Below are 23122 nucleotides of genomic sequence, written 5' to 3'. Positions count from 1 at the left end.
TATAACCTTGTTAAATATTTAAAAACTAAGGGATAGTAAAATAAAACAAAATGAAATTTCATAATATGTATTTTATTTTACCTAAAAAACCATGAGACATGTCTTTCTCTAGTTAAAGTTGCTCCTGTGCAATAAATCGGTTATGTCAATAGAGGGCGATAGAGAGCAAAAAGTGTGTGTATTCAGAGTACGTACACACACCGAAAATCCACACACATTTTCGATATTGGCATCTTTTTGAGGACCTCTCTGAAACTTTGAGAGAAGCATGTAAACAGACTCTGGAGGCCATTACAGTGAAAATAAAGTGAGGACCGGCCTAAATGTCCTCACTTTGCAAAATGGTCCTCACTCCAAAGGTTAAAAACCCTTGCTTGTCCTCACAAAGATAGCTGTACAAACACACACAAACACACGCACACACGCACACACACGCACACACGCACACACGCACACACACGCACACACGCACACAAACACACACGCACACAAGCACACACGCACACAAACACACACGCACACAAACACACACACACACGCACACACGCACACAAACACACACACACACGCACACACACACACAAACGCACGCACACGCACGCACACGCGCACACGCACACACGCACACACACAGTGCGATGTTGGTGTGTATTTGATGGTGAAAATAGGATGATGCAACAGTGATAACACCCCAGCTGTCACCAAGATACCAGATCTGCCCGGACACAACAGCAGCACATTAAACACTAAGTGTGACCTCGCCGCTGCTTCGAGCGCCAAAGCATCATCATCATCATCATCAGACTTTATTCTACCTGAAAGAAGCTCCGCCTTCACATAATCTGCCTTTTCACAGAACAAGTTCCCTGATACGTGTTAATATCAACAACAAGATAGATTTTTTAAACAACATAAGACACTTTAGTCTGTCCTGACTGAACCTACTGTAGAGCGAGGGGGGATATTTATAGTATTTTGAACATTATTGGTATTAAGAACATAAGTTGTTTGTGTCGACCTGCTGCAGACGGAAATAAGCTAAATCTTCTCCGTGTGTGAGAATAATGTCTTTTGTTCACAGTTCCTGACAAATTAGTTGTAATAACCTTAACTCTGTTATTTTCACAGTTTTCCAGTATTTTAAATACTAAACAATTACAGGTGGGCTCAGAGATTCTAACACGTCTTTTTGTCAGATTCAGCAAATGTCACCTCACGGTCGGCTCGCTGTCCTTTCTGTTGAACAAGACACGATATAAGGGAAAGAGACGCCACTTAAAGAATACTGAATACAGCTCTATGTTTCCCGCAGGAAAGCCAATTGTCTCCTTTTTAACAGCCGAGCTGAGAAACATATTAGGTTTCAAAACGGCAGCGAGGAGCAGGTGTGTGACAAGATCAGATGCATTACATGTCCGCCAAAATACTGCGTGGAAAGGCGCCAGATCTGATATGCAGTACTTGCAGTATGTGTTATAAAATACCGGGCTGCCTTCTGTAAACATATATGCTGACTGTGTCCATAACATCAGTTTGCATTGCACTTGGTGATGTAAGGCTTGGATGCAGCTGCTCGGCCATGGAAACCATCCCATGAAGCTCTCTGCGCTTTTCTTGAGCTAATCCGAAGGCCTCGTGACGTTTGGAGGTCTGTAGCTATTGACTCTGCAGAAAGTTCTGCAGTTTTCACAAATGTTTGTAGAAGCAGTCTGCAGCCTGGGTGCTTGATTTTATCTACCTGTGGCCTTGGAGGTGATTGGAACACCTGAATTCGATAATTCGGAGGGGTGTCCTAAAACTTTTGGCATTCTTTTAATGACTCCCGGCCATGATGCTAACTTTACTTTCACTCACCGTCGTCTTTCTGTTTCTGCGGGCTGCAAAACAAGACGCAGAACGTCTGCCAAGTTTAAAACTGTGGCTCCTTTTCTTTTGTTGTGCGTGTTTTCAGACTGAGGCAGGAGTGGATGGTCCGTCTGGAGAACCGCACCAAACACCTGAAGAGCCTCAACGACAACTACGTCAGGAAGATCAAGATGGAGAAGTCAGCTGACCAGACATGAGTTCAGACGCCGTGTCATCCTGATGTCAATAAAGTGATCAGCTTCATGTTGTGTGAGATTTGAACTCGGATGTTTTGCATTAAATTATGTAGACTGATGTGAGGAAGTTAGTGTTTGTTTGCACAAAATAATAAAACTAAGTGAATAAAGAACCAGACGAACCTTCCAGCTCATGTTTCAGACAGATTTCTACCTTAAGGCGATCCGGTCGGGCCAATCATGACCGTTTATCTAATATGAGACGTGTTTCACACACTGGTCCAGATTTGAAGAGTCAAACGTCCGGCTGCTCTGATTGGTTGTAGGTCTGGACCTGTTTACAGGCTCTCAATATAACCGGGATCCTAAGTTTGGCTGCTGAAAAACAGACATAAAACTAAATGTATTTACCAGAAAAATGAGCAGCCGACTCCTAATACGCTTTTTCAACGGAGCTGGTTAAATGTTCACAAAGTCGCCTCTATCCTGATTGACAGGTCGCCATGGTAACGGCTTGTCAATCAGCTTGTAGCCCCGCCCTAAAGCCTCCCCTGCTTCCTGGTCTCTGTTCCTCTAAATGGGACCATAATTTACTAAATGAACATCACGCTGTGTTGAAGAAGACTTGAAACTAGCGACTGAGACCATAAACTCATCAGGAAAGTGTTTACTGAGGGAATAAATCAGCTGACAAGTAGAAACATTTTCTCACAGACTTCTATACAATCACACTTCTTTCTGCAGCCGCTGGAGTGAGACTGAATCCACTAATAGAAAGAAAGATTAAGCAGAAGTATTAAAGCAGAGTCTTTCATAAATAATATTATTTTATTGCTCTGTTCACGTTTACACTCTATAATAATCCAACAGATAAATAAAATCAAGCATTTTCTTTCAGAATAAAAGCCAACAGGTGGTGTTTTCACAATAAGAGTCAGAGGTAACTTGGTCAGTAGAGGCTGTGAATCGGGACGATGGGGGTGTTTTTGGTCATTTTCACCAGTTTCTCTCTCAGTGTTTGTTTCTGGACTTCGTACCAGACGTATTGAGGGTTTTCTACAGGCGGAGGCCGTCCCGTCCCCGCGCGCTCCACCTTCTCTCCGTCCTCGTTGCGTTGGACGTGGTCGGGCACCAGAGCCACCAGCGTGTTGAAGCACACGCCGTCCGTCTTCCCGTGCTGCCGGCCGTTGTGCTGCAGGCTAAAGACGCCCAGCGTTTCGACGTTGTAGTCGTAGTAGGCTTTAGGCATGGCGTCCTGCGCCACCATGTTTGCCGCCCAGGTCACCGCGTGGGTCTTCACCGCCGCCGCTGTGGGGACGTGGAGCACCGGGGCTGCAGGACAGGAGGCGTGAAGGTGTTAAGTTCATGGATCTTCACACCTGTAATGGTGATTAAAAGCAGCTCTGATTTTCAAAACATGAGAAAATAAAGTCCATTTGGTTTTTTTTAACCTTTGACGAGCAGAACCCAGATCTGCTCCTCGGCGTTGGTGAAGACGAGGACGAGTCTCTGCACCACGTGACGGCAGCTCAGGTCTACAGGTAACGTGACAGGATGGCAGGGATTCTTACGGTACCTGAAAGCAGCACAGCAGCCAGACTCAATCTTAGTGTTCAACTTCTTACTCTCGCTGAGAAACTGAATTTAGAGACTCAAACTGATGAATCGATAGTTGGAGATTAATTTAATAGTTGACAACTAATTGTTGCAGCTTTACTGTGTATACAAAAACATTCAGAACATGTTGGTTAGAGCAGTGTGATAAATTACTGACCCTGATCTCAAACAAAGGCTGTGTGTGCAGAAAATAGAAAGTCAGTACTATCAAAATGTGTAGTTTGTAGGAAAGGACATGTCTGAGACGTGCTTAGCTTAGCACAAAGACCGGAGAGTTTAATATCGTACTTGAGTCCGCAGTCGATGAGTCGGAGGATGTCTCGTCCTCTCAGATGGAGGGCAGACTGTCTGTCCCACCAGCAGGCCTGCAGAGACTCCTGATCTGCCGCTGACGGAGTCTTCAAACTCCCTCCTGACGCACAAAGACAAACAGTCTTTCATTACACATCTGAAACCTTCAGCTGTGGCTGCGTCACACACTACGCTAAATCTAATAAAGCCAGAAAACACTTCTTTAAATTAAAATACTGTTAAAAGAAAACAGAAAAAATAAAAACTACAATCAGCAAAGGCTCTCCTGTAAAAGCATGTAGTCAGTAATGTTTGGCTGTTAGTAAAGTGGTCGACGTGTTGCAGAGCTGTCCTTCTTTACCACGGCGCTGAATTACACTCGCCAAATCGCTCACGTAATGTTGCTTTAAACTGTCCAGTAAAAAGATGAAGCTTGACTTTACCTTCAGATAAACATTAAGATTTCCAGACAATGCGAACAACGTGGCCGCTGAGCGACCCGTCTCCCGTGCTAACGTTTCTCACATCCCCAAAATGTGTTCAAAATGCAAACATGTAAAAATAATAATTTGCTGCTGATGGTTCGTTAAAGTTAAGTCTCCTCCTCGTGCTTCAGACTTTTGTTTTAGCGGTTTACGTCAACGAGCCGCCTCATAAGCAGAGAAGCACGAACATGTGAGCGCGTGCGTGACCTCCGACCTGTGACTTTGGCGAGGAAGATGAAGCGGATCCACTGTGGTCCCTGCTCCTGGATCAGCAGCAAGGTGATTGGCTCACAGTCAAACCCCGCCTCCTCCTTCACCTGCAGACAAACACAGCTGTAACTCAGGCGACTGGGACAGGCTCAGGTGTGTGTGTGTGTGTGTGTCTCACCTCCCGCCTCAGCGCCTCCTCCAGGCTCTCCCCCACCTCCACCCTCCCTGCAGGCAGGTACCACTGCTTGTAACACTCCTGCTTCGCCTCCTGCACCATCAGCACCTCCTCCTGTAGGACGACACACACGTAAACACTTGTGTGGCCCAACCGAGTCACGCACACACTGTATGACAAACTGTGACAGGTGTAACTTTCTGTCGTGACATTTCAGGGACAGGAAACCGTCAGGTGACCTCGTGGTTGAAGATGACGCCGCAGACGATGTAGGTGACGGTCTTCCTCAGAGCCGCAGGTTTGCTTTGCTCCAGGCCCACGTCACACCCGGTGACCTCCGACCCCTGACCGCTCAGCAGCTTCTCCACCTGCTCCTCCACCTGCCGCCGCTGCTCCTCCTCCTCCTCCTTCACCTCCATGTCTGCGGGGACACAAAGACAAACTGTTTAAAAACCCGGGCTCTGTTTCCACGCATGTTGGTGCTGAAATGACTCGGAGGTCCAAAACGTTTTGAGTCCGTCAGCCGGCAGAGAGTGTTTCTTTTGCCCTCGACAGGCTCAGACTGTCACACCAGGTGTCTGACAGCATCATGGAAAGGATCGCTACGAGGGACTCCAGGTGAAACTGGAGTCTCGCTCACGGACTGTGCTCACTCTGACATCTGGTGAGAGGCGAGTTGTTGCAACAAACCTCTCTCCCTCGTTTCCACCGACTGGAGCGAGACTTTCCTGTTAATAACAAAGCGGGTCACACCTTTTTTTGTGGACGCCCTTTTGACAGGAAGCCGGTCTGCAGCACGGATTCAACGCTTCCTGTACCTGCGAGTCAATTCAACACCAACATATGTGGAAAAAATACAGAAATGATCCAATAATACTGTAACATATCAGTGTTTTATTACACTAAAGTACAGAAAGTTAACAACAACTTTTCACTTTTCTAGTTTAAACAAATGAGCTTCAAGACCCACTTTTTAAAAAACATTACAGAGCAAACAAGCACTTAATAAGCAGCCTGATCAGAGATGAACATGCAGACATTAATGGCTCATCAGCTGAGAGATGAACATGCAGACATTAATGGCTCATCAGCTGAGAGCACTGAAGCTAACGTTAGCTGATGTCACCGGAAATTCAGTTTCTAATGTCAAACTTCACAACCGGAAACGGTATTTGTGAACGATTCGGTAAAACAAAACAACATAAATAAACTGACGAACCTTCCTGTAGAGTGATTTCTATAATGAAGTGATTCTCTGCTGCGGCTCTGTTTTGACATTTGACACCTACGAGCCGAACCGGAAATGCTCACACTCTTCCGGTTTCTTTCAAAACGATCTTAGAGAAAATACCTAACGATGGATTAAATGCTATTATAACATATTGGCGATAATAACTAAGAGTTTTTCTTCCGTTGTCATAATCGTTAACAAAATCTACATTTAAAAAAAAAAAAGCCATTGCAAATTCTTTCCTGCGCTTGAATTTTTTATTGTGAAATCCATGACCGGAAGCAGCTTGTTTTGTAGTCCATTAGCTTCCCGTCGGTGTTGTAACGTGTAGTTTAAGGTCACGCACCAGCTAACGCAGCTAGCTCACACTTTAATTCATACTCCGACTGATTTAACGAACAGCTGGTGAAACGGCGGCGGACAGGTGAGTTTACCTGCTCGTCCTCCTCCTGGTTCAGTTAATATTGTAGTTTTTAGTTGATTATAAATGTAAAGCAGATTCTGTATGTAATGACTTAATTTTGCAAAACATATGATATAATTTACAACTGCGTCCCTTTTACTGCTGTGAACCACTTTACCTGTGTTTATTCTACTGCTTCTTCTACAACCACCATCTGCTGCTGCTGCAAGAAACGTCCGTAAAACTCAAGGAGACAGATTAATGTATGACTTGGTAAAAATATTAAATTGACACGTGCAATGAGGCAGTTTGTGCAACATTTTAAAATCAGATTATAAAATGTAAGTAATAATTCATAGTTCGTGTATGTTTGGGTTTTTTTGTGGATTTTTAAAAATATATTAATTTATTTTTATTTTTAAAAATATATATGAAACAACAGTCACGAAAAAGAATCCAACACATTTAATATAAAAAAATAAATAAAAAAATAAATCAGAATCAGAAGTACTTCATACACAGTTGCACATCAAGCTAAAAGGAATAGAAATAATAATAGAAAGTTGGTAGATAAAGAAAAGAAGTGTAGTTATGCACAATATTTACATAATTAGAAGAATTGTTATCGTGGACAAATAGCAACAGACAAAATTGCACATTAATAATTAAACAGATAATAAGGTCCAGTTTAATAACTAACTAAGTGTGTCAAACACTTTGTTATAGAGGTTTATATTATTATTATATATTTTTATTATTTAAATATTTGCTGGTTGGCTGGTAATTAAGTGCTAATCTGCCAGATGTGTTAAACTTAGGGCTCAGACGTCGTTAGTATTAATCGATTAGTCGATCAACCGATGGAGAACACGATGAAGGTCGCAGCGTCCTCTTCGCTCCGCACAGCTTCCAGATTCATGTACGTCTGAACGAGGATTTATTGTCGTCACATCACCTAAACTGTGTGTTTTACTCGTTCACTCAGATCCTCCCTCTGCATCAGCCCAACGCCTGAACGCTTCAGACGACTTCTCGGCCAATCAGAGCGAAGAAGAAGAAGAAGAAAGAGGCCCCGAGGCTGCAGTCTTTACGACCGGAGCCCGAAAACTCAACAGAAAGGGGACAAAGTGGAGCGTCGTGGTGTGTTTAAGGTCAATCCGTAGCTTCAGCTTTAAGCTCATGACACATTCAGGGTTCTACGTCGCCTTCAGTGTCTGTCGGTCATCGTAAATCTCAGACTGACATGAGAGGATCAGAGTTTGCTGACTGCAGCTTCTAGTGGACTTTAGAGGAGCCGCAGCTGAAGATAGTCCAGTCCCGGCGTCAACATGTCCTCCTAGCTTCCCCGCTGACCCGGTGTCTGATTTTTAAGACGAGTCGCTGGTCTGGTGAGGTTGAGTTTGTCCGATGGCGAGGCACAGTAAGCTGCAGAAGCAGGTCCTGGCTCTGTACCGGCAGTTCCTGCGGGCCGGCCAAGACAAGCCGGGATTCATCCCACGAATCCGCGACGAGTTCAGGGAGAACGCTCGCATCAAGAAGACGGACGTGATGCACATCGAGTATCTGTACCGGCGAGGACAGAGGCAGCTGGAGCAGCTGAGGGACGCCAACACCAAACAGCTGGGCTCCTTCTCCAAACCCAGAGAGGAGAGCTGACCTCCGACCTGCACCACCTCATGTGACCCTCAACCGAGGAGGTGGCCGCTGCCGACAGGTCGCGCTGTGACGCTGCGTTCAAGTCCAGTGGGGGAAACAGACGCTCAGTCGTGGAGAAAACGCAATGTGATAAACATGGTTTGAATGTCAGCCGAATATGAAAACGAATAAACCTCCTTTGACATCACAGGATCATAAACTCAGTGACAAGATGTGGAAAATATTTAATATTGCAGTATTTATCAAAGTAAAATAGAGCCGTTCAGAGCCGGCCCTGACCTCCGTGGGGCCCTAAACAAACCTCCTACATGACTTGTGCACATTGACACTTGACACCGCAGCGCTCTCACTAAAATCCTCACTACTTTAAACTGCAACACACCTGAATAGAGTAAGAAAAATTAAATCTGCTGGGTCTCTGGTTGGAGCAGCCGCTGTTCCTTTAGCGTCTGAGCTGCTTGTATCTGATGATCCCAGCTAATTATTTTATTTATCAACTAATCTGCCGAATTTGTTCACGATTAATCGACTCATCGTTTGGTGTAAAATTTCAAGAAATTGCGAAAAACACAATGTGTGAGAAGATAATCAGCGCGTGCTTAATGAGAACATTTGTATATTGGAAGAAAAAAAAATAATAAAAGATTTAAAAGTTTCATTGTGAGTGAAGTTATTCGGTGTCTCGCCTCTAATGTAACTACATGTTTTGGCCGCTGGGTGGCAGCAGAGAGTCTCCTTGAAGACACCAACGAAGAAGAAGCAGAAGAAGAAGGGATGTAAACAGGAAGTGAGACATTTTACATTCCCTAACGAGACACAAGAATTTCGTTTTTTTCCGTATATTTCTCTGAAAATAGCGACTTTAGCTTCGGTTTTTGGCTGTAAATGAACTTCTGAGGGATTTTATTTGGTCGTAACTTGCAGCTGTTTGTGTTTTTTTGACGTTTATTCGTCAGAAATGTCGGTTTCAGGAGAAATGAGCAACGCGCAGCTGCTTCAGCAGGTGAGAGAGAAAAACGCAAATCTGCGGGTTCAAGGTGCGTTAATGTTCATTATCTGAGCTCAGAGCCTCGAAGTCAAACTATAATTCAATAAAGAAAACCAATGACAGTATTTAGTTTGCAAGAAAAGACGTATTTACGAGTGGAGGCTCCGAAAATACGTATTTATTATTTAAATGTGATTGAAATTTCACGTTTTACATGAGAGATGTCTTGTTTTTGATGAAGACAGAAAAGATATAGAAGTAGAACAACAGCACAATCACATATTAGTTAAACAAGTAAAATATTAAAGGCTACAAAAATCTGCAAAATCATGTTTTATTGTCAACACTTACAGACTTTCAGCTGTTTGCAGTGAAGTAGTTTCCCCCAAATTCGACTGAAAATGCAACTTAATTAATTTTCCAGTCTGAAAATTATTCAACAGCTTCGTGGCATCTTCAGAAGTCAGTGACATTACTGATGAGGAATAATAATCTCATTATTATACTCAAACTTTTACCTGAGATGCACTGAGGGAGCCCGTGTGAGGTGTTCAGGGTGCGGCGTAAAGAACAGTTGTCAACTTTGCTCCTCCTGCAGATGGCGCTGCTGCGCTGGCTGAACTCGCAGTCTGAGGAGGACCGCGGGATTTTGACGGCAGTGACGGGCGTCCAGGTCGGCCTAGAGCTGCTGAACCGGATCACCGGCCAGGACAAAGTGGACGCCTACAAGGTGCCTGTCTGCAGCGTTCATTACTGAAGGAAAAACAAAGCGTTTGACAGGGAGTCGAAGAGAAACTGGAATTCAGTACAAAACAAATTAAAATTCAAGCCTTAATGGATGTAAAATTTATATTTATAAATATTTTTAGAGAATCATTAAAGGGCTGTAAGTCACTTTAGAAACATGACTTCAAATAGCCTTTTAATGTGGGTGTTAAAAAATAGAATAGAGAAACTTCTGTCCATAATTCTTGAGAATACGTACAATTAAAGAAAAGATGCATAAAAGGGGAAAATCTATTTTAAATTTGTTTAATAATTTATTACAGGGAGAGTTTCTGTGTGAACTTTTTATATGAACTTCTTTAATTCTATTTGAAATGAGGAATTTATTAGATCCTGAACAGATATTATCTGCAGAGACTTAGGAGAAGTTAACAGTAATTTAAAACATTATGATGTTCTTTTTTCGAGAAGTATCCAAGCGCAGTGTGTGAACCTGAACGCATCATGTACGGGACAGAACAGAATCAGAAGATTAGTGAGGAACTTTATAGAAGATTAAATTAACTATTAACATAATAATTACAACAACAAAATGAAGAGGACGCCCTTGAAACAGAGATTATATCTCAATGGGACTTTTGGTTAAATAAAATAATAATAATAATAATAATAATAAACGTCTTCCAGAAGTCGTCTAGTATTTATTATTTATTTATTTATTTTTTTTGCTTTTCAATCAGAGATTGTTTTTGTTTCAGCATCAAACATTCTGTTACCAGCACGAACAAATAAAAATAAAACCGTGTCTTCAGAAACAGGAATGACTTTACTAAATATTAAAAATGTGCGCGGCAGCAGTTTGATGAACAACAAAAACAAACGGAGTTCTGAAATTGTGTTTCCGTGTGTTTCCTCAGAGAGAGTGCATCCTGAGCATCTCACAGTTCGTCCGTGAGAACCCGCGAGCCTCGACGGCCGCGATCAACGCCGAGGTGGAGAAGAGAGTTCTGCTTTTCGCTGCTCGAGTCAAAACTCTGGAAGCGGCTCCGATACTCTGAACGCACCGCTGCTCAGTCTTTTATATCTTCACAGCTGATTCTACGTTTTTAAAAAGACTTTCTGTCACGTGACGTGTGTGTGATTATTTAGTGTGTGTTGTTAAGTTTGTTGTCTGTTTTCTGTGTGTTGATCTGAACCTCTTCACAATAAAAGCTTCTATAAACTCTCTTTCTGCACAAACCGGGTTTAATAACATGGACTGATTATTAGGAATCCAGATCATTCTGAGCATCTAGGAGACTGAAGAGGAATATGTCAACAGGTTGGCTTGTGTCACGTCTTTTATTTTATTTTATTTTATCATTTAGTGAAGAATTGTTCTGCTAAAGTGCTTTTGCTTAAAAACAGCTGCAGCTTCATGGTTATCTGCACAGCTGATGCACACCAGTCCTTAGACACCAAGAGGATTAATTAATCTGGGCAATTTACCTTCTCTCAGGTCTGTAAACAACGGAATGCATGTAGGGAAAATGGACTGGTGTTACTTGAAAGAGGACATCGCAGTGATATTAACTATAAGAACCTGCAACATGGTGCTGATCTCGGTGTCATTTACACCGGGGACGCTGGGGCCACGTCCCCATCACATTTTCTAAATGGCTGATTTTGTCCCCACCACATTTTGAAAGCATTTGTTAAAGATGTTCTTACAACTAATAAATGAAAATGCTTTTATTTGCAATGTTAGAAAAGATGCAAAGCGATTTAAATATACCTTCCCTCCACACACAAAATAAGACATTTTCACCATAAATTGGAGCAAAAAATGTCTCCAGAATTCAGGAAGTCACGAGTTTAATGCTTGTGCATCGTTACCCAAATATATTACGGGCCCTAACGCTCCTAATCTGAGCCCTTAAGTTCCCAGTTTGTATGAAAGTATTGTGGAGTCCCTTCTGGTCCCAGGCAGACCTCTGTATAAGACCAAGACCGACGAAGCAAAGCCAGGCTGGATTGAACATGTTGAAGAGTCACACAGACATAAACACGCTCCTTTATTTGAATACTAGAAACGGACAAATGCAAATTTTAAATATTCCCTACGTTTCATTAAGAGGAATGACTCACAAGGAAGCTACAAAACAATAGTCCCAATGAATTCTGGAAAGAAAACAAAAGAATGAGTAACTGTAAAACCTGTTTAAGCAACGAACGCTGATGGTTGAGAGGAAATTACTCAGAAACATTATTATGGGATGTTAAACTGCAGCGGACGACACTGATAATAATAAAGATGTCTCCCCACAAGAAGTCCATGATGCTGAAAGATAAGAAAGCGTGTGGGATGGAGAAGATTTCTGCATCAACATCTAACATTTTGATTTACTGGGTTTTTAGTTCATGTTATTTTAATTGATTCTGCTGTTGAGGGTTTGTTCTCATGACTCAGTCTTTGACACTAAAATCTAACGTAAGATTATGCTCGTTAGGAAAAGGGATTTCCCGGCTTCTCTCTGTCTGGTTCTGGCTAAATATCTGGGACATTGTGTAACTGATGACCTGGCTGATGACAGGGGCTTTTACAGACAGTGTGGTTTGCGGTGGTGCTACAGAAAGAGCAGTGTGCAGAAACTCGGGAGCCTCTTAAGCTCTAAAAGTCTTGAATCCTGCAGCTGAGGCTTGTCAAGACGTGTACCAGTTTTAAAACGTGTGGATGTGCTCCTGAGGAAATTTACTGAATCTGAAAAACGGTGATAAACATGTTTCCAGTATTTTTAATTAATCCCTGAGGGGAAATTCTGTATTACATGCACAGTAGGGTTTATATTCTAACCTTAAATACATATATTACAAGGTAATTTATGATACCAGAAGTAAATAATTTACACATTTTTCTTCATTGAAGCACAGAGCAAAACAACATCAAATGAGAAGAGATTTTACAGACGTCTTGAAAGAAGGTAGAAGAAGATTTATTTGTCAGATTACAACAGCATGGAGAGTTAAATTAAATTCGGTACTCGCCCCCTGATATTATGTATTATAACTGCTTATATTTAATTCAACATTTACATTTGTGTGGCCGCGTTTTTCTCGTATTGGTTTGTATATGTTTCCGTTTTTCTCCGTAACTCTGGCGGATCCTGGAAATGAAGGAACTTTCCAGATTCTGAAATGTCCGGACATTTCCTGCAGCCGGTGAACGCAACCGTTTTCATCGCGGTCAGGACTTCCGCGCTCAACGCTTCTCATTGGCTGTGCTTTTGTTGGTCCCGCCTACTGTTGCTTGTCTGTTTCCAGGATTGGACGACATCGCCGCAGCGTCAGTACAGCGTGCTCTCTGATTCGCCGGGAGGAAATGGCGGGGGGAGAAGCTGCGGGTTCAAACGCAACAACACGAAGTGTCCGGCGGGTGAATCCCGCAGCAGCTGCCTGTTAGTCTGCGGGGAAAAACGCGTTTCTACAGGTTGAACAGCCGAAACTGTCACTATGGAGGTTTCTGAACATGATGGCGGAGTCAAGGAGATTTCAGAGAAACTGGAAAAGTGAGTAAAGCTGGTGTTCATGTTTTAGCTTTTTAACCTCCTTCCTGTTTGTTTTTAAACCCGCATGGACGCTGCGACGCTGCACCGGTTTGATAGAGTCCGGCAGACCCGCAGCGCTACCCGGGAGAGAGAGACCAGACCCGGGCGACCTTTAGAGGAGACGCCGGGAGGAGGAGGGACGGGAGGAGGAGGGACGGGTCTGTGGCCCCGGAGTCCCGCACAGTTCTGCAATCATTTTGAACCCGACTTAATCCAGTGTTCAGATTTCAGTTCTTGAAAAAGACGCAAATTAGTGCATATTTTATTACATACAAGCTCATTTGCATATTCAAACATAACATTTCAGAAAAGCTGTAAGACAATTGTTTTTATTTATTTTTTAAATCTTAATGTAAATAATAAACTAGGACATTTTAATGGTGATATCAATAAGTCACTTTTTTTTTTTTTTGCAGAGGGTTTCCCTATATGTGGGTGGGAACCACTCGCTTTTATTATAACACACCTGTTATAACTGTCTTCTTTACTAAAGTAAAGGTTTATTATGATCATTGCTAAAGGTTTTTTTTGGATAAGAGATGGGACTTGTGCAGCCTGAGAAAGCAGCATAAATGTGCAGAAAGCTGTTTGAAATGCATTTTACTGAAGGGAAACTCTTTGGGCAACAGGGTCTCTTCTTCAGATACCTCCTCTTCTAAATACTCTTCAACATGTTGTTCACGTTCACACCTTCAGCACCTTCATAACCTCTGACTGAACGGTGTGAGACAGCGTTTGTACTCTGGAGGTTTACAGCTTTCATGGAAATATAAACAAAGGCCTCCTCCACCTCCTGGGTTACTGATTACCTGACGGACAGACCTCAGTTTGTGTCTCTGAGCAGGTGGTCAGCAGCAGACTGGACTCTGAGTTCAGAAACTCGCCCACTCAGATGTGTGTGTGGGAGAAACCACCTCGTGTTAAATGCTAAATGTTATTCGCATTAAAGTGGATTAAAAGTGTTGAGAGGTGAAACATCTTGCGTGTTGGTGCCTCTAACTCTCACTTTTGTCTCCGCAGGTCTTTGTCCATGGAGACGGAGGACAACATGGACGCCTACCACAGGTAAACTGCAGCTTTCTAAATCAATGTTCAATAAATAATATTTTTTTTACAGGATCAGATAGAAGCATTGTGTCTGTTCCAAAATATATATAATGTGTAATTTACTCTCCACATGGATAAAGTTCATAAATTCTTTGTCATTTGAATGTCTGTTTATTATTAAAGTGTATTACACTATAACATCCTACTGTTGCAATTCATTTATTGTGAATTTTCTCAATTCAAACTAGCATGATACATCAAATTCATTGATATTGATTCAATTTGTAATATTTTCTTACTGAACTGTTGAAACTTTATTCATCCATCACAAATGTGCTCAAAGCGTAAAACACAGAATTCAGAAGAATTTAAACAGAAAACACAGACTAACTAAAACTAAAAGACAAAACTTGCTGCTACATTAAACAATACTTTTACTATTTACACATATCACAGCAATTAGTGTAATTATTTTAACTCTAACACGCCTGAACCAGCTGATGCTCTGAGCCCTGATCCGACAGTGAGGGCTGGTGAGATGCAAAACATAACGTAACTACTATTGTTGTGTTATTGATTTATTTTCCTCTCCTCGGGGGCCAATAAATGGATGAAGATGGCAGCGGTGTGAACGGCAGATGGGCCAAACCGCCCAAAACCCCGCACATGTTCTGGATTCACACGTGTATAAATTAACATTGATAACACGGACATAGGACTAACGCGACAGTCTTCTTGTACTTACTTGTTAATTACACAGCTGATTACACAGAGATATTTTACTAAATTTAAATTTGCTCACAGACTAGTCTGCTGCAAGTTAGACCGTTTCACAAAAATAAAGACGGACTAAGTTTAGACCCAAACAATTTGACATCTGACCCCCAGGCTAACTTAGGTCACCTTGGTAACCACCAGTAACAATCAGCTACATTACAAACAGCCAAAAAAAGGGGGAAATGTCTCATGATTTGTGGGTTGCTGAAGATATTATGGAGAGAACGATGGGAAGGAAAACAGTTTTTAGGATATTTCCTCTTAAATATGTCTTTGTTGGCATCTTGTACCATGTTCTTGGATCTTTTCTGTACATCTTTGACGCTCCGCTCAACGGTAGAGTTAACGATGTGTCCTTGGGCAAGAGACTGAACCCCGAATTGCCCCTGATGGCTGTTCCACCAGTGTAAGAATGTGTCTGAATGGTGAATGCGAGGTAGTGTAAAAGCGCTTTGAGTGGTCGAAAAGACTAGAAAGGCGCTATACAAATACAGAGCATTTTACTGTCGTCGCAGTTTTTTTTCCAAATCAAGCATTGCTTTTTGTTCCTACACTCTCCGCTAATAAATTATTATTTTTATAAAGTAAAATGTCCTTGTAAGTATTATACTGCTTCAACAAACACATTTTTTCCCTCTGGGGTAAACTGTACTGAGTGGTAGGATGCAAGATGGGCGCCTACTCAATCCACCATTTTTTTTATTTTATTTTGAAAAGTGTCTTATCTTACCCAGAATTCATTGCAGTGTAGTCCTACTTCAGATAGTCAGGACTTCAGTGCTTTGTGCAACGGTCTGATTTAGATGTCTATCTGAAGTCTGACTATCTGAAGTCTGACTATCTACTACAGTGGGTACGGAAAGTATTCAGACCCCTTTAAATTTTTCACTTTGTTTCATTGCAGCCATTTTCCAAAAATCAAAAAAGTTCATTTTATTTCTCAGTAATGTACACTCAGCACCCCATCTTGACAGAAAAAAAACAGAAATGTAGAAATTTTTGCAAATTTATTAAAAAAGAAAAACTGAAATATCACATTCTACCTCAATGTTCTATTGAATGTTCTACCTCAGATTTGTGAAGTGATCCACTGTTTGGCTTCAAGTTTAACCACAGTTTTCACTCAGGAGTTCAATCAGCCTTTAAACTTGAAAGAAATAACGATTTGACATATATCGTGATAATTATCAATATCGAATAATATGAAATGTTTTTATAGTGATAACATTTTTGGCTCGGCGCTACTACTACATCTAAGCCAGAGTCCCCCCGTTTGGCACTGAATCAGTGTGATGAACATTTTTATATCAGTGCTTATCAGCGTGCATTAGTGACGGCCTGAGTGGCCGCTGCTTGTACTGTGGTATAAATACAGATGCTTGTGGTGGGAGCTTAGTGAGGACTCCATGTTTTGTTGTAGTTAATGTGATAATGACTTTAAAAATAAAAAAACTGGGTAATTATGACCTGTAGAAACCAGGGGTACATGTACCTCAGCAGGAAATACTTGAGTATCTTAAGTAATGTAATTTAAAAATCGAGAAGGTATAAAAAGCATTTAGGAGAAAAATAAACAAACATGATTATAAGTTGAAATGTGAGCCTTCTGTTTAGGAAATTTAGTGTCATAATAACAAACAAACTATCAGCTGTGATTTAACAACTGCCCTGGACTCCCCCATCACCAATTGTGACACCTTTAAAACCACTCAGTGTTCTGCAACTGAAAAGTTACCAGCTAGCGATACCAGATTTGCTATGTCTTGCCTAATAAATATTAATATTAAAATTATAACGTTTATAGTGTTAAATAACAACCAGACTAAAATCCACTCAGATGAGCACACTTGTAACACAACTTGTAGGGCTGCAGGGTTAAATAAGATTTGTCCCACTGTTGTGAATGATCAGTTTTCTGTAACTTGGTTCTTAAACACTAAAACCTGCGCTGTGATTCTAAATCTATGATCTGTACCTTGATATTTGTCCTCATCATCGAGTTAGATTTCAACATTCTCTGATTAATAACCCTCTTCTTTTTTCCCTTACAGATTAATTCAAGATGCAAAAGATGTTGCCAGGCAAGGGGACATGAGCAAAGCTCTGGAATTCTTCAAGTCGGCGTACAACATTCACCAGAGTCAAAAACTGGAGACCAGGATAAAGAAAATTGAAGAACTTATTGCTCAGAATGACTCTGAGGAAGAGGATGAAGAGTTTGTCAACGTCAACAACAGCGGTTTAATGCTTTTCAAAGACTTATATGACAAGCTTTATGACTACCAGCGAGACGGAGTGGCCTTCATGTACAGTCTGTACAGAGACGGGCGTAAAGGCGGGATCTTGGCAGATGACATGGGCCTCGGTAAAACCATCCAGGTGATCTCGTTCCTCTCTGGTATGTACGATAACGAGCTGGTCAAACACGCGCTGCTGGTCATGCCTAGTTCACTCATCACAAACTGGACCAAGGAGTTTGCCAAATGGACTCCCGGCATGAGGGTCACGGAGTTCCATGGTACCAGCAAAGGAGAGAGGACCAGGAACCTGGAGAGAGTTCAGAGGAGAGGTGGCGTCATCATCACCACGTACACTATGCTCATGAACAACTGGCAGCAGCTGTCATCGTACCATGGCAGAGAGTTCACGTGGGACTACATGATCCTGGATGAGGCTCACAAGATAAAAACCTCATCCACCAAAACAGCCAAAAGTGCCTCCGCCATACCTTCGAAACACCGAGTTCTTCTCACGGGTACTCCGGTCCAGAACAACCTGAAAGAAATGTGGGCCCTCTTTGACTTTGCTTGCCAAGGCACTCTCCTCGGCACAGCTAAAACATTCAAAACCGAGTATGAGAACCCCATCACCCGGGCCCGAGAGAAGGATGCCACTCCAGGGGAAAAGGTCCTCGGGACCCGGATGTCTGAGAACCTCATGGCCATTATAAAACCCTACTTCCTCCGCAGGACAAAAGCAGAAGTGCAGAAAAACAAAATGAGCGGCTCACACCAGGGCAACAAGGACGGCCAAGTCCAAAACCCTCAAAAAGACTCTGGAGCCGTCATGCCCACCCTCACGAGAAAGAACGACCTGATTGTCTGGACCTACCTGAGCTCTGCTCAGGAAGACATATACAGGCAGTTCATTTCACTGGACCACATCAAGGAGCTGCTCATGACCTCTAGGTCACCTCTAGCTGAACTAAACATCCTCAAAAAGCTGTGCGACCACCCAAGACTGCTCTCTGCTGCAGCCATAGCCAAGTTAGGCTTGGACGAAAGTACAGCTGAAAGTCAGCAGAGTGACGACACGGAGACAGACGCCCACAGCATCGCTAACGTCTCTGACGACACCTTAATATCCGAATCTGGGAAGCTCGTCTTTCTGTTTGCTCTTCTTGAAAGGCTCAGAGAAGAAGGCCACCGCATACTCGTCTTTGCTCATTACAGGAAAGTGCTGGACATCCTCGAACCCATCCTGGTCAACAGAGGCTTCAAAGTGATGAGACTGGACGGCACAATAACACAGATCGCAGAGAGGGAGCGGCGCATCACCAAGTTCCAGACAGACAAACGTTACTCTGTCTTCCTCTTGACCACCCAGGTCGGAGGAGTCGGCATCACTCTGACGGCGGCAGACCGAGTCGTGATCTACGATCCCAGCTGGAACCCGGCAACAGACGCCCAGGCTGTTGACAGGGCGTACCGCATCGGCCAGACGGAAAACGTCGTCATCTACAGGCTGATCACCTGCGGCACGGTGGAGGAGAAAATCTACAGGCGGCAGGTTTTCAAAGACTCCCTCATCAGACAGAATACCGGAGATAAAAAGAACCCTTTTCGGTACTTCAGCAAGCAGGAGCTGAAGGAGCTCTTCACTCTGGAGGACACTCGGTCCTCGTCCACCCAGCTGCAGCTTCAGGCCCTGCACTCCAGACACCGACGAACAGACCCCGAACTGGACGAGCACATCGCCCACCTCCACGCCATGGAGATGTTTGGCATCTCTGACCACGACCTCATGTTTTCCCTCGACGTCAACCATGACGAGGCCCCGGAGGACCAAGAGGCGCACCACTACATCGAGGGGAGGGTCCAGAAGGCCCAGGAGCTGATGAAGGCCGAGTCAGAGTTGCAGATGCAGTTAACAGAGAACATGGCGTCGAGCACAGAACCAGCCTGGCTCAGACAACCAGTGGACAACAACAACAGAGAGCGGTCTCGTGAGAAAAAACCAAGAAACCCAAGACCAAGTCCTTCCTATCCACAGCATGACAGCAACTTTAACAGGTCACCGGTGGTGGTAGATTTAGACCAGTCCAGTTCTGGCATGGAGGGCGGCCAACAGAATCTGAGTGACCACGTTATTGACCTAACTGCAGATGAGAGTAACTCAGAAGAACAACCTGCTGCAGGAGTAAGCCAAGACGAGCTCCCAGAGCTGAACCTGGATTCCCGGAAACTTCAGTCTGTCAAGCAGGAAAGGAGTTCCTTAGGAGTAGCAGACGCCTCTCCTCAGGACGGGACTGAGGAGTCTTTGGTGACGTCGGAGCCCACTGATGCTGCAGTACAAGAACTATTAGATGAGTCTCAAACGTCTGCAGATGCTTCAGTACAAGAACTAATAGATGAGTCTCAAACGTCTGAGGCCGCAGATGCTGCAGCTGGTGACGGCAGCCAGTCCTACGTTACAGCAGATGATGAAGATGAACAACAGCTAAACGGAACTTCACACTCAACAAACAACTCCATGATGGACTTTGGGCCGGCTCGTGTCACCCCCCTGCAGAACAAAAGACTTTCTGTCCTGCATGCATCTAATTCAAGCTTCAAAGGAGACACGTCACACCGAGTCAGCGGCGCAGGGCTTGAATCCTTTGAGGGCAACTTCAACTTACAGCTTGAGTACAGCGACGTGTCCTCAGAAGGTGAAGTCCTGGATCATCAGGAGACCGAAGCAGAGGAGAGGAAGCTGCTGTCACAGCTGCAGATGGACGGGAGTTTTGACGTGAATAAATCGCTTTCTGAGAGACAACACAGAGAAGCACTTGGACAAAGCCTCAACGTGTCTGCCTCTGAAATGGACGAGTCGCTGAATGAATCCTTTGTGGCTACGAAGAAGAAAAGAGCTGCAGTGATTTACGACAGTGATGAAGACGAAGAAGAAGAGAAACTGGACAACCCCTTCCAGGTTCTTGGAGCCTCCACCCCTCTCCGGAGGAGAAAGAGCGTTGGAGGAAACACCTCAGTGGCCTCAAACCGGTCTCTCATCCAGTCCATCGTCGAAGACATGGATGATGAGGATGAAGGTGATGAAGATGACATTTCTGACGAGGCTGAAGAGGACGACATCATTGGTTCAACTAATGAGCTTCAGCTGGAGGAGACCACTGGAGAGACCTTAAACACAGAAGGGGAGGAGGAGGAGGAGGATTGCTCCGAGTCTGCAGATGGCGTCGATGCTTCGGCAGAGGAAATGTGCAGTAACCTGGAGGAATCAGCCAGCGAGCCCGAGCTCGCCTCCTCCGAGAGAATGGATCAGTGCACCGTTGATGCAGGAGTCGAGACCAACGGGATGAAGGACGTCGCCGAGGACGAGAGCTACGACTCCCTGGTGAGCAGAGGGAGGGAGGTCTACAACGAGGGGAAGCTGGAAGACGCTCTGGGCTTCTTCCTGAGGGCCATCGACATCAAACCTGGAGATCCTGAGATCCAGCTCATGACCATCCAGCTGTACCGGCAGCTGAGCCAGAGACGTTAACAACCTACCAGCTGGCCAAGACTGTTAACAATCAGGGCCACGCTGGCTGTTCGACAAATCCTATGTGTTAGTCTGTCCCTCTATACTCTCTGACTTCCTGTCTGTGGCTCTCAGATCCAAGCACATTTGGTTCTTAATGAAGACTTTAATCTGTATGACTTTTCATGGCAATCCATCCAATAACTGTTGAGATATTTCAGTCTGAACCAAAGCTGTTTACCTACATTACCACTCCAACGATGACACAGTAACAACACAACCCAACAATATAAAGATACTTTACACTAAGGTGGGGTTAAGCGAGTCTGGAGCAAAACCAATTCCACCGCAAGCAAGTAATGTAGCTAACCTTAGCTTGCTTGTTGGTTAGCAAACTGCTGCTATAATCTAACGTCACAACAACAGCATGTCTCAGTGAGCTAGAAAGTAAAGTTGAATGTCCGAGGGTTATTTAACGTTACTGAAATAGTGTTGTGTCTTTGTTTGTTTGTTGTTTATCTTAAAGCACCTTTTAACCTTTTGACTCAAACCTGATAACTGTGCTTTAAATCTGAATCTTTGCACAGAACAGCATTGAAAAAACAGTAAAGGTGGAAACATTTTCATAAACATACTAGATTGAGTCTGATTGTTTCTTGCTTCTGTTAGAAGTCTCATGTTTTTGGCATGTAACAGCAGTGACTTCTTAATTGAAATTAAAACACTTTCATTTTTTATGTTTTCATTCATCCATTAAAACAATAGTTTTCCTTATTTATGGGTGGGTGTCTTATTTAAAACAATTTGTTCTGTCTGTAAAATATCAGAATGTTTTCCCATGATGATTAATCTGTAAAATAGTTTCTCGATTTGATGTTTGGTCTATAAAATGTTCCAAAATGGTGGAAAATATCGATTAGTTTCCCAAAGCTCAAGGTGGCGTCCTCAAATGTTTTTGTCCACAACTCAAAGATATTCAGTTTACTGTCACAGAGGAGGAAAGAAACCAGAAAATATTCACATTGAATAAGCTGAATGTTTTTCCCCCCCAAAACAAATTACTCAAACCAATTAATCCTTTGTCAGAATAGTTGATTATTTTAATAGTTGACCACTAATTTTGTCCGACCAGCAGTCAAAAAACCAAAAAATTGTTCAGTTTCTGCGATAGAAGCAGAAAATGTTTTGCTCAAACGATCAATCCATTTTCAAACAAGTTGTTGATTGATTGTTGTCGACAAAAACGATCCAATGTTGAATATAATTGTCTTATTTTAACTTTTACAGTAACCAGCTTTAAAACTCATGTAATCTCTGAATGAATGAATCTATAATGTAAATATAATGTACGCGCCTTATTAACTGATTTATTGTTGGGCAGCACGGTGGCGTTTGCGTGGGTTTCCTCCACCATCAAAAACATGTTAGGTACTGCAGTGCTGTTTGACCAGAGGAGTGGAGGTCAAATATTAAACATGTACATAATCAGGTCAAACACTGACAATTCAAACATCATAAAACATTTGTAGAAATACTCTTTAAGTCAAGAGTCAGAGCACGAAGGAACTCTCTACGGGGAGCCGGACTGATCGGGCTGGGGGACGGGAAGATCTGGTCTCCGAGGTCAGAGTTTGCCAGAAGCCTAAAGAATAATAAAAGGCAGGAGGAGATGAAGACACAGACTGAAAACAGGATGTAACACAAGATTAAATCATTTAACCTGCTGCTGGGAATGAGAGACATGATTTAGGATCAATTATTTGTTTCTTTGATTGTTTGAATTGACGTTAGTGTTCTTTTTATTTGAATTTTATTTAAATATTTGTCAAAACGGTATTCAAAAGTGTTAAATTAAAAGTACTGTACTTAATTGTTTCCATTTTATGATACCCAACAGTAACTACAGCTGGTGGAAGGAACATCAGTATTTTCCTTTTATGCTAATTTCTACCTATTTGACTTTTTACTGCATTAACCTGACACCTTTAGTTAGTTTGCAATTTAAAAGTTTTTTTGCACACTCATAGTTGATAAAATCTGACAAGTTGATCCCAACAGGTTATAAAAACTAAGCAGAAACTATTAGTCAATGAGTAATTTAAAAATTAATCAGCCGCTGTTTTACTGACGATGAGATGTGATAAGTTG

At 42.8% G+C, this 23122-nt stretch overlaps 6 protein-coding genes across 17 annotated transcripts in view; 3 read left to right on the top strand and 3 right to left on the bottom strand.

Annotated features, from left to right (window-relative positions):
* LOC123960218 (protein FAM240B) overlaps positions 1-2231 on the top strand; it is an 11201-nt gene extending 8970 nt beyond the window's left edge. The window contains exons 1-2 of one of the 2 annotated variants that reach the window (XR_006822466.1): positions 1398-1648; positions 1952-2231. Coding sequence is in view for 1 of the 2 variants with exons in the window: in XM_046034864.1 (XP_045890820.1) it covers positions 1952-2063 (112 nt within the window). In the remaining variant the exon portion in view is untranslated. Of the gene's footprint in view, positions 1-1397; positions 1649-1951 lie in introns of those variants that run through there. The other variant, XM_046034864.1, reaches the window with a different exon arrangement.
* lrrc2 (leucine rich repeat containing 2) overlaps positions 1-2471 on the bottom strand; it is a 33879-nt gene extending 31408 nt beyond the window's left edge. For 2 of the 4 annotated variants that reach the window (XM_046034828.1, XM_046034832.1), the window contains exons 1-2: positions 2226-2439; positions 1855-2017 (exon numbers count right to left, since the gene is read on the bottom strand). The gene's annotated coding sequence lies outside the window, so the exon portion shown is untranslated. The other 2 variants (XM_046034830.1, XM_046034829.1) reach the window with 2 other exon arrangements.
* Positions 1-23122, bottom strand: part of LOC123960356 (scavenger receptor cysteine-rich type 1 protein M130-like) — a 549618-nt gene that overhangs the window by 441209 nt on the left and 85287 nt on the right. The gene's annotated exons all lie outside the window — the stretch shown is intronic.
* On the bottom strand, positions 2857-9812 carry nudt18 (nudix (nucleoside diphosphate linked moiety X)-type motif 18). 5 transcript variants are annotated; one of them, XM_046034841.1, is made up of 9 exons: positions 9617-9628; positions 9450-9493; positions 6633-6677; positions 5060-5241; positions 4824-4934; positions 4650-4752; positions 3948-4071; positions 3494-3618; positions 2857-3374 (listed from the first exon to the last, which is right to left on the bottom strand). In XM_046034841.1, the coding sequence occupies exons 4-9, from the start codon at positions 5237-5239 to the stop codon at positions 2992-2994; spliced, it is 1026 nt and encodes a 341-aa protein (XP_045890797.1). In that variant the 5' UTR covers positions 5240-5241; positions 6633-6677; positions 9450-9493; positions 9617-9628; the 3' UTR covers positions 2857-2991. The 5 variants fall into 5 exon arrangements, with proteins under 5 accessions (XP_045890797.1, XP_045890793.1, XP_045890794.1 ...); XM_046034837.1 differs by lacking the exons at positions 6633-6677; positions 9450-9493; positions 9617-9628 and adding exons at positions 5574-5638; positions 6040-6124; XM_046034838.1 differs by lacking the exons at positions 6633-6677; positions 9450-9493 and having other exon boundaries at positions 9617-9812.
* Positions 3462-11063, top strand: LOC123960216. 4 transcript variants are annotated; one of them, XR_006822464.1, is made up of 4 exons: positions 3462-3583; positions 7440-9113; positions 9697-9828; positions 10742-11063. XR_006822464.1 is itself a non-coding variant. In XM_046034861.1 (3 exons), the coding sequence occupies exons 1-3, from the start codon at positions 9069-9071 to the stop codon at positions 10880-10882; spliced, it is 318 nt and encodes a 105-aa protein (XP_045890817.1). In that variant the 5' UTR covers positions 8884-9068; the 3' UTR covers positions 10883-11063. The 4 variants fall into 4 exon arrangements, 1 of the variants encoding a protein (XP_045890817.1); XR_006822463.1 differs by lacking the exon at positions 3462-3583 and adding an exon at positions 6334-6475; XR_006822465.1 differs by lacking the exon at positions 3462-3583 and adding an exon at positions 6694-6717.
* Positions 13141-21748, top strand: ercc6l (excision repair cross-complementation group 6-like). The gene is made up of 3 exons (XM_046034765.1): positions 13141-13369; positions 14429-14473; positions 17284-21748. The coding sequence occupies exons 1-3, from the start codon at positions 13314-13316 to the stop codon at positions 20993-20995; spliced, it is 3813 nt and encodes a 1270-aa protein (XP_045890721.1). The 5' UTR covers positions 13141-13313; the 3' UTR covers positions 20996-21748.

This window comes from Micropterus dolomieu, linkage group LG21 (genome assembly GCF_021292245.1).
Source record: "Micropterus dolomieu isolate WLL.071019.BEF.003 ecotype Adirondacks linkage group LG21, ASM2129224v1, whole genome shotgun sequence".
In the NCBI taxonomy this organism is placed as follows: Eukaryota; Metazoa; Chordata; class Actinopteri; order Centrarchiformes; family Centrarchidae; genus Micropterus; species Micropterus dolomieu.
This window is presented reverse-complemented; position numbering and strand designations above follow the sequence as displayed.

Excerpts from the sequence above, each read along its gene's own strand:
- ercc6l (XM_046034765.1), top strand. The coding sequence starts at position 13,314 with ATGGAGGTTTCTGAACATGATGGCGGAGTCAAGGAGATTTCAGAGAAA. Across the intron at positions 13,370-14,428 it reads ATTTCAGAGAAACTGGAAAA|GTCTTTGTCCATGGAGACGG; the intron begins GTGAGTAAAGCT and ends TTGTCTCCGCAG. Across the intron at positions 14,474-17,283 it reads AACATGGACGCCTACCACAG|ATTAATTCAAGATGCAAAAG; the intron begins GTAAACTGCAGC and ends TTTCCCTTACAG.
- nudt18 (XM_046034838.1), bottom strand. The coding sequence starts at position 5,239 with ATGGAGGTGAAGGAGGAGGAGGAGGAGCAGCGGCGGCAGGTGGAGGAG. Across the intron at positions 4,935-5,059 it reads GCGTCATCTTCAACCACGAG|GAGGAGGTGCTGATGGTGCA; the intron begins GTCACCTGACGG and ends GTCGTCCTACAG. Across the intron at positions 3,619-3,947 it reads CTCATCGACTGCGGACTCAA|GTACCGTAAGAATCCCTGCC; the intron begins GTACGATATTAA and ends TGCTGCTTTCAG.
- LOC123960216 (XM_046034861.1), top strand. The coding sequence starts at position 9,069 with ATGTCGGTTTCAGGAGAAATGAGCAACGCGCAGCTGCTTCAGCAG. Across the intron at positions 9,114-9,696 it reads ACGCGCAGCTGCTTCAGCAG|ATGGCGCTGCTGCGCTGGCT; the intron begins GTGAGAGAGAAA and ends CTCCTCCTGCAG. Across the intron at positions 9,829-10,741 it reads ACAAAGTGGACGCCTACAAG|AGAGAGTGCATCCTGAGCAT; the intron begins GTGCCTGTCTGC and ends GTGTTTCCTCAG.